Source organism: Falco rusticolus, chromosome 13 (assembly GCF_015220075.1).
Source record: "Falco rusticolus isolate bFalRus1 chromosome 13, bFalRus1.pri, whole genome shotgun sequence".
Lineage (NCBI taxonomy): Eukaryota > Metazoa > Chordata > Aves > Falconiformes > Falconidae > Falco > Falco rusticolus.
Genome location: NC_051199.1, coordinates 16,865,073 through 16,877,901, shown reverse-complemented (window position 1 = coordinate 16,877,901; position 12,829 = coordinate 16,865,073). Strand labels below are relative to the sequence as shown.

Genomic DNA, 12,829 nt, shown 5'->3' with positions numbered 1-12,829 from the left:
TCTAGTTTGTGAGGGAGCTGAAATGCAGGCAATGGATTGCATCAGAGGGGGCTGGGGGCGTATTCCTGAGCTGAGCATGTACTGGTGACCGTGCCCCAGTGTTGTGGGACTGGAGGCTCTGAGGAGGGCAGGAGTAAGTCACTCTGACGCGACTGGCGGCCCCAGGTAAACTTTGTTGGTGCCTGCTGCTGGCGTGCAGGCACCGGGTGCCCTCTGTGTCCCTATAGTACGGAGGGGCTGCCCGTAGGTGCAGCATTAGGCAGCAGAGCCATTCTAAGAGGCTCTTTATTTCAAGGTTTCAGCTTTTCAAAACACAAAAGGACAGGCTTGAAATTCATTCCTTCATGCTGACCCTCGGAGTCTTCCATAACCTTGAAATCTAGTGCTCTCCTTAGCTCTCCTCACTTGTTCTGCACCTGTACAGAGCCACTCACCGAGCCCTGCTGCACCGGTGACGCGTGCCATGGGGTGGAGGGCAGCCAGGCCAGCAGCCGCTCCACAGGGAGCATCGCAGCGTCTCCCACAGCCACAGCAGCTTTGCAGTATGTGGCCACCAGCCAGCTGAGGCATTGGCCAAGATAGCAAAGAAGCCTCAACAATTAAGGTGGTATTTGATGTCCGCCCATAATTTGTGAATGAAACAAACACTCCTGCCTGGCTTGTAACAGCAAGGTTCTAGGCTGTTCTCACCCGTTAACCCTCTCCAAGCCCTTGAATATTTGCTTATTCATTTTGCTTTTTACTTCTCACAGGTGTTACAACCCTGGCCTTAGCGGCAAAACCTCCCTAGGCACCTCGGCCAGGGCAGTGCCTGTCTTTGTAACGGCAACTGCATCGCCTCTACGATGTGCTGCTCCTGCCTGCAGACCCTGGGTGCCGAAAGAGGTCAGAGACTGCAGCTAATGTATGTAGGCAGGGTAAGCGCATCTGTCCATACCGCCCTGTTTTGGTACCACCCATGGGAGCAAGGGTGTGTGATTCACTGCTCACCACCAGACTACAAGGAAAGTGCCAGACAGGGCGAGACTTGCAAATCCCACTAATGCCCTAGCTGCTGCAAGCGGGCTCAGCACTGAGCATCCCTCACCCCATTGCCCTCTTCCTCATCTTTCCCTGTTTGTGAATGTGTTACCTCTGAAGTGCTTCTTCTGCAGCCCCAGCGCCAGCGAGACACAGACCCATACCCAGGTTGCTGCAGCATCTCAGGAGGTCTCATCCCACAACAGGCTTGGCAGGGGTAAGGCTTTGGGTTAGAGGGGTGTGTAGCCTCGGCTTTGAGTATGTGTAAAACGAGATGTGTGTGGAACCTTAACGCTTAGGGCGAGTCCAGCTGCTAGAAGGCAACGGCGGCACCTCCTCACCCTAGCACAGCTGGACAGGCACAGCCAGTCATGTTCCCCTGTAGTGCCCCCTGCCCTGCACACCCCACCTACTCCCTCCCCACACCCCTCTTCTCACTGAAATCCCTCCCACCCTCTCACATAGCACATGCCTCATTGTTTCCAGCTGACAGCGACGATTTCAGTAGCATTTCCTGCTCTGTTTTATATTTTAAGGAAAGTAGCCATCCCTCCTTCCCTTTATTTTCTAACTCTCCCCTAATAAATATGATCACTTCATCTTGTGAGACCAGAAAACCCATTTCTGAAATTCCCCTGGCAACTAATACAGTAAAACAAGCCTATAAATATAAATAATTATGATAAAAAGGCACAAAATGCCAGACTTGGGTCAAACATACTCACACAGTGATACTTGCAACTACACAGTGTTTGAATGTAGATGGAAAAAGCTGAATACAGAGCAGCTAGTTTGTTGCCCATAACTGTCAGACTCCTAATTTGGACAGGCCATATTTTATTGATAGCAGAGCAAACAGTCATAATCCATCCCTACCTTTCCTGCTTTGTGAAAAATCCCATCCATCCCCAGGGAAGCAGGGATGGAAAAAGCAGTGGTGTGAACGTGACGTGAAAGTATAAGACAGCACAGTCCCAAGCTGCATTTCCCACGTGTTTCTCGCACATCATATGCTAAGTTCAATTTTCCAAAAGCTCTGTTTTATTTTTAAAGGTAACATCTTTATTATTATTATTATTATATTTATTAGTTGTTATTATTATTATTATTATTATGCAGAGATGAGATTTTTTCCCCCTTTGATCACAGAGCAAACAGTTTGCTTTTGAAAATGTTAATGGAGTCCTGATTTAAAACATTTTTTCTTCACTTTTTTTGTTGTTTTTGTTTTTTAAAACGTTGCAACAGGCAGGATCTGGTTTTCGATTTCCTCATCCTACACAAAGAAAGATTCTGGAGTTCAGACTCGCAGCCACTACCGGTAGGTCCTGCCTTGCTCAGTTGTCATCTTCTCAGTGTGGTTTCACCAGGTGGGGTGGGTAGGTGGGTGGGAGGGGAGGAGTTGGAAGAAGGGAGTGTATTTGTCAGCTATGTCGAGTCTTGGTTAACAACTTTGCCTCCATTCATGGTTGGTGTCCCTGAACTTTTTCTTGAGCGTCCTTGTTTTTCTCCAATTTCATGCAGCGATGGCTCTCTGTACATGCACACTGCAAACAGAAAAGACACCCATTAACAGGCCTGAAGACACAGACATTAGTGACCATAATGAATTATTTCTTTGTATATGAGGCTGAAATTTCAGCACCAAAATAAACACACACACACACAAAAAAACTCAGTGACCCAGCAGTAGATCCTGTTTCCAAGTAGGATCTGTTACCTGCCCTCACTGCCAGTCAGATCCTTCTTCTGCCTCTGGATTCTTCCAAAGGTACAGATAGAAACAGGGGATTTCTCACAGATAAGTCTTTCTAGGTTTTCTGTGCTTTACTGTTTTTCCATAATATATTCCTATTTATGTAAAATAAACATTCCAGTTCACAGCACCATGTATTTTCTCAAGATGCCGATTATCATCTAATAACAGGTCCAAGAATTTACCAGTTCCTAGCCCTTAACCTCCAACAAGAAGCCCTTGAGACTCTTGAATCAAAACTACACTTGCATCTGAGCCATCCAAGCCTTCTGGGTGTTAAGCTGTGGATCTGGAAGTGGTGACTCAAGCCCATTTGGCTCCTTCTGCTAGGAGCTGAGGTTTGCTCTCAGCACTTCCTTTTTTTTTCCCCTTGTAAATCAAGACAGCCAGCCAAGGCCACGAGCTGACACGTGGGAATGAGTTCAGTGACAGCAAGCCAGGAGCCAGCCCAGCTCTGCATGGTCACCTGGCAGCGCCTGAGAACAGGGTGGATAGAGGGCACCTTCTCCCCAGACCCTAGCTAAGCAATGTGTGTCCTATAAAAATGTACCTGCTGGAGCTTAGACAGCCTGAGCAGGCAATGTCTGCCCATCCCCATGTCCTGCGAGGCATAAAGTATTTATCCAACCCGCCACGTGGACTAAGTCCTCAAAGCTGTCCTTGTTCCATGTGAGGTGTGCCAGAGCAGGGGTACATGCTGAGAGGCTCAGCAGCTCACACCAAAGGGAGCATCTCCGATGAGCTCATCATGGATGTGGGGTGTAGATGTGATTGAAATAGCGAGGCATCTCAAGGGCAGACACATTGGAGTTGAGAACTTCAGGTAGGTCCAGACTGCAAATGTCACGCTCGGATCTTTGCAAAAATTAGGATAGAAAGGAATGATCGTGTACCGCTTCATTTTGCAAAGCTGTCACGTCACAATGGCACAGAGCTCAAACACAGGGGACAGAGCCCACCAGGTTTTGATTCCAGGTGATCAACAGGAACAAAATTTCAAAAATTATCTAAAGAAATCAAAAAAATACCCTATGTATGAAAAGGCGATTTAAGCACTTATATTTATAACCTCCCCTGATTTGCAAATAAATCCTGGCAATTAGAGGCAGGCTGCAAGTGATGTTATTGCTCTGCATTTTACTCATAGCTAGATAAACAGTTATAACAGTGTGCAACAACACACGACAGAGATAAAGTGCAGTCAGCTGTGTATTAATAGGAGGAATATTGCACTGAATATATGAGCAGTGAAAAAATATTACTTTTCCCATACATTTTTCATGCAAGGCTTTCAAAGCAGTTTCAACACACACACTAGCTGGGCCTCCCAGCGTGGCTACAAGGCAGGCGCTGCTCTGCAAACCTGTAGTTACTGCTACTGGATATTGTTGATGAAAATGAGAAAAAAAGAGAAAATGAATGACTTGTCCCATGGGTCTAGGCCAGGATGAGCAATGCCAGGACTGCCCATCAGCTGCCCAGAGTATCACTGCTGTCTGCATGCTGCAAGGGGAGTGCGTAGCACAGCAGCAACAGAAGGAAAAGGGCTCTCCTGTCCCCTTTCAGCTGTGAGCTGCCCTCATACCTTGGCAAGTCTCACTCAATAAGCCGGTGAAGGTGAATTTGCCTGTTGTGGCAAAGTACCTCGTAAAATCTTAAACAAAAGTATGAAAAGGTTAACAACCGAGGAAAACTTGCACCCTTGTGATTTCTTAGCCCGGCCGCAGAGCCTTTTGATGACACCGAGGATACACACCACTTCTATGACCGACCTTATTCTCAGATGTGTTTGCCTGGACGAGTTGGGAATTTGTGCCAGCGTTGCCCCAGTACCCCGACATTCCATACGCAAAGTTCTGCTTCAAGTTCAGCGTTGTCTTCACCCTGACTTCTCTGGTCCTACAAGCTGGAGCTGGTAGGACCTCCATGAGCTCTTCCCCCACGCAGCTGCCAGTACTAAGCCCATCTCACACACGTCCATCCCCAGTACCCCATCAGGCTGGGCTAGACACTTAACCACCAGGGCTCAGCCTGAGCAAAGCCCTCAGCAGCAGCACCATGCCATGTTGCCTTTCCTCAGCTCCCTGCCTCTTACCATGGCCTTTGGGCAAAAACATTGAGCTGCTAACAAGGCCCACAGAGTAATGAATATAAATCAGGCTACAGAAGTAAACAACAATTTGCAACTAGAAATTAAGGAAACCCTGTACCTAGCAAGCAAATAGGGCATGAATTAGAAGTTTCTCTTCCAGCCTAGTGCACGATGCAAGTACTGACATGGAGCATGGCTAGAGGCTGCTCGCATTGTGCTTTTCAGACAGAGCTGTCAAAGCCTCTGTACCAAACAGGCTGTGCCAACAGAGCATGCCAGAAAATCTGTAGCAGCATAGGACAAGCATATTTTCAGTATTTACATACACCTACAGTATCAGTGCATGCAGTATTTATATGGCATCGTACACAAGGTAGTGCCTGGATATTCTCCTTTGCAAGAGGCTTTTGCACGTGTGCTGAGCCATGGCCATCACCCAGAGGCAGCTGCAAACCTGTGCGCACTGCGACACAGGGGTGTGCACACAGACACAGGGGTGTGGATGCACACAGCCACATACACTGGGCTTTAAGAACAGTGTGACATGTTGTACAACACAGGCTCTCGGACTGCAGTTTGTTACTGCTTGTACTGAGGAAGTTTGAGTGTGACTCACATGTGAAGACGTTAGTCACGGACTGGGGGATATTTGCAAATGGATTGTTGTGAGCGCCCAGATCTTCCCAAAACTTTAAAGGTTCAGGACTAGCAGCACTCACTGACATGCCTGTTTGGGGTCCCTGAGCATGTATGTGTGTGTGAAGACACACTGCCCGTCACCTGCATCAAGGTAAACTAGCAGCAGTGTGACAGTTGGCAGGCCTAGATGCTTGGGAGGTCTGCTGTGTGCACACAGCACAAGGCAGCTTTGGAAGGATGAGCAACTTGGCTAGAAGAAGAGTCCCCTCCCTGCCTTGCCTTACTTATCCCACTCACTCACACACCAAGCCAAATACAGCCCTTAATGTCTGGAAACCAAGCTAATGCTTTGGAGCTTCAATCAGATAATCAGCTCCTATGTCCCAGATTCTAATCAACACATCCATATTCATGCTTTAATTGGAAAGTGCCGCTAGCTTGATCTGCTGAAGAGCCACAGGCATAAATGGAAGAGGGTGAGCGACAGTGGAGCTGTGCCCATGTCTGCTTCTTGGCGGCTTTTGATTCCCTGCTAACTAGCAGGGCTTGCCCTCGCACACACAAGGAAACAATTTTGCAGAGAGGAACAACTAGCAAATTAAGCAGGAAGGAGCCTAGGGGTACAAGCACAGGGAAGGGGGTGGTGGGGAGCATCCTTCCTGAAGGCGAAGGCTTGGAGGGGGCTGCCTGTCACCAGGAACAGCTCAATCTCTCGCCTAAGTGCTGGCACAGGATCCCAGCCTCGCTTCTGCTTCCCAGGCATGGTACTGGCACACCACCCACACGGTGAAACCGAAATCACCCTGTGCTGCTTGCCTGGGCGTCAGGGACTGCCCGAGTTTGAGAAGCACGCGGCATTTTGTGTCCTGATCCCAGTATTTCTCACTTGGCATCACTGCAAGTTGAGGAGGTTCAGGGGATGCAGTAACTCCATTTCCTTTCCCTAGAACATGGGGAAAAGCTTATTAAAAGACCTTAGATATATCCTGGCCACCCAGCTTCAGTCCTGGCTTTCCCTGCCCCGGACCCTAGCGAGTCAGGAGGAGCCCAGTTTTTCCCAAGCTGCCGCTCCGCAGGCAGGCAGGCCGTTAGCCCTGCTGGACCGCAGCACAGCCCGGACCAGTGTCGCGGCACTCACCCTCTAGCAGGCAGCCTGGGAGACGGGCTCTTTCCCTTGACAGATGCCACAGCTCCAGGTGTCAGTATCTGCAGTAGTGGCTGCATTAGCTAATGCTTCAGTGGAGAGAATTAATTGTCTGAGCAGCAGCTAGGGGCAGGAGGGAGCAAGTGATTATGCACCCTCATTTTCTGCCTCTAATTACTGTGTTCTAAACCCGGTCCCAGCTGATGCATTTCAGAGGCATTCGAGCTCTTGTCTGTCTGCTGGCTAAATGTGCAGGATGCTGCCAGAGGGAATCAGATTTTGCTCAGGTAAGAAACGCAGGACAGGATGACAAAGAACCAAGCAAAAGCATGGTTAAAATACATTGCATTTGCCATCTAATAAGATCATTAGGAGTTTGATAGAAGAACAAGCGAGTTAGTGTGGGATAGAAAACATAGCAAAGCCTGCCCACTTGCAAGACAAACCTAAAAGAGGAGCTGTGTAAACGAAGACTGATAAAGAGTGTGGAGTTTTGCTGTTTTTTTTTAAAGAACACTTTTTAGGATTTGGTACCTTTGAAGTATTTTCACTAGGCCTACCGCATCTTCCTTGTGTCTTGTACTTCTTTGCAGCATCTGAGGACTCAGCTTTAACAGAACTGGGATGTTGCATCCCTGGGAAAAAACACTGGGAAAGATCTGGCTGCTGTCCTTGCACACACGTATTAATCGTTTGTAATAAATGGATCAGATTAGTCATTATCAGGTCACCTTCATATCTGAGACATATTCACGTCATGGGGGCTGAAGCCCCATGAGTTTGAAGTTAGGGGCAGCTCTGCTGACTCAGATGGAGGAAGAATTGTCTTCTGCTTTTTGTGGCCAGGTTTGTCACCCCAAAAGCATTCTGGCTTGGGCCAGGTGAGAGATGAAATGTAGCTCTTTTGGGAGAGCAATCTGGAAATGATGTCTTCAAGGAGAAGGAAATATAAATAACAGAGCACAATAAGCATCTGATAGAATTCTCACTTAAGGGACTGGAAAAGTCTCCCATTGTTTGAGATATGTTTGAAAGAACAAGAGGCACTATGGATGGTAGTGTTTGTCCAGCACTAATCACTACAGATACTTAAAGAGCCTGAAATTGCTTTAAAAGATTGTCTGGTCTCCAAGTGACGATTATACTGAAGCTAATTTCTTACGCAGTCTGGTTCAATCTATATGTCTGCACTTTAAGGGCTCATTTAGCTTGAACGATCAGTGAAAAGAAATAAAAATATCAAAAGAAATGTGTTGCGTATGTGTGTTTTTAACCAAAGCTGGCACCACACAGTACATCAACTGCTGCCTGCCAGGCTGTTTGCCTTGGCTTTGCTTGCGCACAGACGGGAGAGGAACTTAACGTTTCCTCTGTTATTACTTTATAAGTTCTTTGTGCTTTCATATTGATTAAGCTTAATGCTATTTCTAAAACCAAACAAATCCTACCTATACTACATCAAAAAAAACCCTCCTACCAACCCAAACCCAAAACATTTCCAGTTGGTATCTAGCGACTTCTGCACAGAACACCTCCAGCATCCTGACAACCTACAGGAGCCAAACACTCTGCGGGATTAGCACAGCATAAAGCTGTAGCTGCTAAAAGCCATAAATAACACACATACATGCACAGATACCACTGGGTATATAGATGCACATGAACGCATATGTAGTCATTGGAAATTATCTGGAAAGGTATTTTATATTTATTTATTAGCTTACTGCCCATTTGCAACTTTGAGGAGAGGACTTCTGAATTCAGAAAACAGTACGAAGCAGTGGGAGCCAAATAAACTCTGGCAGCAGTCTGGGCTTTTTTGTGTTTCCCTTCCCTGCGAACGTTCTCTTCACTAAGCTGCTGCATAATTTTTCTGCACATGGCAAACAACTGGGAAGTTTCATCTCAGAGATAATTGCCATTGAAGTGGTGGGTGAAGTGATTCCTAGCAATGTATGTAACACCTCCCCTTCCCAGGGGATCAGATCCTCCTTGCATACATTACTGTGTCAGCCATCAGGGCTAATGCTGGTGGTGGTGCTGGAGCAAAATGAAACCTGAGTGCGTTACCACAGACAGAAGCTGTAAAATATTGGCCCGAATAAGCAGCAAAGCCTACATGCTGTGGCATGCCACACCATTCAGCAGAAGGGGCATGGAAATATAGCGGGGGAGCGCTTTCAATACTTCCTTAGAGACATGACAAAGAGAAAGAAGCTGTTAAAACAGGGTGGGAATTGCCCCTTTTCTGTAACATCTCTGCTTGCGGAGACTTTGATGGCTGCAGCACAGAGAAGTCACGTGGAGCTGAGCGCGTTTTACTCCAGCCCTCCCCACCAGCCTCTGCTACCTACAATGAATCTTAGGCTTGGGAACAGAGTCCTCCATCTGGAGTCACAGTCCCAGACAGCTGAATGCTTTGGGAAGCTGACACGTGCCTTGGCTTGGGAGACTGCCAGCTCTTTGATGCAGCAGCACTCACAGAGGCTGACTGCAAAGCATGTGGAGGAGGGAAGGAGTGGAGGAGCCCTTAATTTGGCTGCCAACTTCCAAAGCGCTCACTCGCTCGGGAGGTTATGTGACAGCTGTGATTGAAGCAAGTGTGGGAGGATGCAACTGCAGGAAAGGGAAGCTCTCGGGCTGGGCTGGGTGTTTCAAAATGAAACCCAGAGTGGCATTTGCTGCAATGAGAACTCCACTGTGGGTCAGGCACCCCTATTAAGGCATGTCTTTCCACAAGGAAAGCCACAGGAATGGCTAGTTTAATGCATGCAGAAGACTATTACGGAGCCATTCAGCAAACGACACACACAACACATCAAAGAAGAAGCCTGGATTCAAAGGAACCCCACTGATGAGTGCCAACACCCAGCCAGGCAGCAAAGAAATACCAGAAGGAGCTGGAAACCCAGCTGTAAAAGCTAGCACCTTCAAAAGACTCTCTTCCCAGCCAAGGCAGGAGAGGAGGAGACAGAAGAGAAGCTGGTGACTGACGCCATGCCTTGCCCTTAGCAAAACTCAATGAGGGCTTAGGGCACCAATCCCACTAATGTCTCAGATAAACTAGAAAAGGCTTCTGGCTGCAGAAAAGCTGTTGAAAACAAGCACAGGACAAGCAGCTCCAGGCCATTCTCTGCTTTTCCACCATCTCCATCTCCTGTGCAAAGGCCACAGATACCCTGGGAACGCTGCGTTGAATTTCCCTCATTGCACTTTGCTTCAGTGGTCCAACAGGTGATTTCAGCCTGCCTTCCTCAACTGGCCTTTCTCACCCACACCCACACTTGTCTGCCCCTGCACCTTAGTGGGGAAGCGGTTAGAGCAGCTGTTAGTGCATGGACTTAGCTGTGGCATTCACCACTTGCGAGTGGTACCTGTCAGGAAAGCACCAGTTCATTCCTTCTCTCCACACACCCAACCCTGTCCCCATAGACAACACGAGGGTAGTGAGAGGGGCACAGAGCCACGCAGCTGCGGCCAACCCTAGGATGCTGTGGTCCCTGAGGCGGCTACTGGCAGGTCCAAGGTGGGGTCAAAAAGGTGTGCCTAGTTTGGGGATTGAAAAGCAGTGGTCTCCTTGTTTCCCAAATCAAGTTAGTACCCGTTAAGTACTAGGCTCACCACACTACATCTCTCCATTTATCAGGGGCCAGCCCATAAAAAGCAAAATGCCCTGGCACAAGCCTGTGCACACTTCAGTAGCGTGCTGTCAACAGCCGGAGGGAAAAACTTCAACTCTGTGACTTCCACTGAAGCCTCATGCTGTGATGAAGACATATGGCATGACAGCATCTCATCTAACTTTGGACACTTATGATAAGGTTTCTCTACCCCCCAGTGACTAACTAGGATGTCTTTACATATGAGAAAAAACAGATTTAAGTCATCTTAGGGTAAACATATGAAGTACATCCACAGCTGTGCTGGTCGGACTGATTTCTCTTCTGGTACCATAAACAAGAGTGTCAAAGTCTAAAATTGGGTGAGATCAATCCTACCTCTACTGGCTCTACATAGGACTGGAAACACACTGAATGATGCTGGGAAAAGAGTCACAGAGAACACAACATTACGGTCACTGCGGGATCAGACGCCTTTTGATCTGCTGGCCGCTCGAGGGCTGCTTTCCTTTCCCAGCAACTCCTCATGTTGCTGGGCTTTTAAATTCATCCTTTAGCACACCAAAGCTGACAAACCCCTTCGGGATGATGCTCAAAGCTTATTATATAGGAAGGAAAGCAGATGAAATGCTAACAGTGCAGCCCAGCACCTTGCTGAAATGTTACAAATACTGTCCTTGCTTTCTGGTCGTGCGGCTCAGAAGCCCCAAAACAGAAGACGCAAACTCCCCCTCCCCATACCCCACTGTCGGAAGGAGCATGCAGATTCCATACCTTCAATGGGCTTGGGTACAAAATGTGATGAGGGTTTGGTTTTTTTCACTCGGTTTCCCTTCATAATTTGACCTTCTTTATTGAGTCCCAGGAACCACGCTCGTCCGGATTCTTGCTGCCGATACAGCGTGGAAGAATAAATAACGTAGTAGTTTTCAAAGACAGACTCCTTAAATTTGCACTCTGGTGTGAAAACATCCTGCAGTGACAGAGAAAGAAGAAAAAGCAATGGAAGGAATTAATCACTGATCTCGTAAATCAGGCACCACTGAGCGATACACGACGGTCACACACTGCGGTTAGTTTAACAATAGAAAACAACAGGCATCAGCAATACCAGCTCCCAGCGACAACAGACATCTAGAGAACTCCCCACTGAAAGGGAAGGCTCTCCTTCCCCGGCAGAGCTGTGGTTTGCATAACAGCCTACAGTGAACGGGCTTGAAAAATGTGCAGGAAAAGTCAGGAATTTGCCAGGATTTAGACTGAAACACTAAGCAAAATAAAAAACCAAGAGAGATGAGAAGCAGACACAGCCTTGCTGCTCATCTGCTGCTCCCAACGCCTTCTCCTGGTTTTGCTCTTACCTCCCCTGTGATGGGCAAGAAATGTGCAATAGTTGTTGTCTAAAATATTGAGGAGGCTTCAAATTCTTACAGGTAAAAGGCAGTTTGTCAGGGGCATTCAAATGGATTCAGAGAAAAGGGAGTACCAAAGCAAGTAAACTATTTGTATTGAAAAGCGACCACAGGAAATGCTGGCACAAAGCCTGGAAATCTTTCAATAAAGAGAAAGAAGTAATTTTAAAGATTTCTGACACAAGCATTTCTTCAGATACCGAGAACTGATTCCACAGCTGCTCAGGAATGGAGGACACATGGGTCTGTCCAAGACATCCCCTGAGCCTGTGCCGGCTGTGGGGGTGGCTGTGCCTTTGCCACTTGCGCTGGCTTTGCATGAAGTCTCAGGGGGGAAACTACACTCCCTACAGACTTCTAACGTCCCAGTACTTTTCAAGATTTTAACAACAGGTAAAGATTAAACCTATTTTAAAGAGCTGGCTGGCCAGGGGACTCTGTGGCAGTAGGCTCCCAAACCTTCACTGAGAAAGACATGGTGGTTGTTGTGTTGGTTTTTTTCCCCAGACTTTGATTTTCAGCAAAAATTCATCTTGGCCAAACAAATGCTCCCACTGGGTTCTTTAAAACTCTTTTCTGAAGAAAAACTGTTTTAACAACAAAATCCCTTCTTGTAGGACTCAGAGAAGGTATCTCAGAGTGCTGCGAGTGAAGGCAGGTGCCATTACAAGCAAGCAATGCTCTCTCCCAAGCCCTTGCCACTCGGAAGTCTTTGGGACTTCTCCAAGGTTCTCCAACCTTGCTAATGGAAAACCCATGACCAACAGCTCAGCAAAGCATCCGAAGCAATGCCACATATTTCCTGCAGACTTCATTTATGAGTGAATGTTTTGAACATTCAGCAACACTCAGGTGTGTGTTCCCAAGTGCTCTGGGGGTTATATAAAGTGGTGCTGGTCTGACAATAAATCCAGCGTGCAACAGACCTACAGAGCCAGGCAGGCTTGAAGCCACAGAAGATAAAGCACAGCAGAAAGTGTGAAGCAGTGCTGCGCATGTGAAGTTTGCATCAATCATTAGTGCACAGATAAAACCACCCTCAGCCCAACAGGTTATTTTGCCCTATCTGAGGGAGTCTTCCTTGCCAGAGAAATAAATATTTTAAGAAGAGAGTGAAACAAGTTAAGAGAGATTTAGATGACTTAG

At 47.4% G+C, this 12,829-nt stretch overlaps 1 protein-coding gene across 4 annotated transcripts in view; it reads right to left on the bottom strand.

The window, feature by feature from the left end:
• Positions 1–1,846: 1,846 nt before the first annotated feature.
• Positions 1,847–12,829, bottom strand: part of FGF12 (fibroblast growth factor 12) — a 228,185-nt gene continuing 217,202 nt past the window's right edge. For 2 of the 4 annotated variants that reach the window (XM_037407492.1, XM_037407493.1), the window contains 2 exons: positions 11,046–11,244; positions 1,850–2,567 (listed from right to left, as the gene is read on the bottom strand). In XM_037407492.1, the coding sequence (XP_037263389.1) occupies positions 2,449–2,567; positions 11,046–11,244 (318 nt within the window). In that variant the 3' untranslated portion in view covers positions 1,850–2,448. Of the gene's footprint in view, positions 2,568–11,045; positions 11,245–12,829 lie in introns of all 4 variants that reach the window. The other 2 variants (XM_037407494.1, XM_037407491.1) reach the window with 2 other exon arrangements.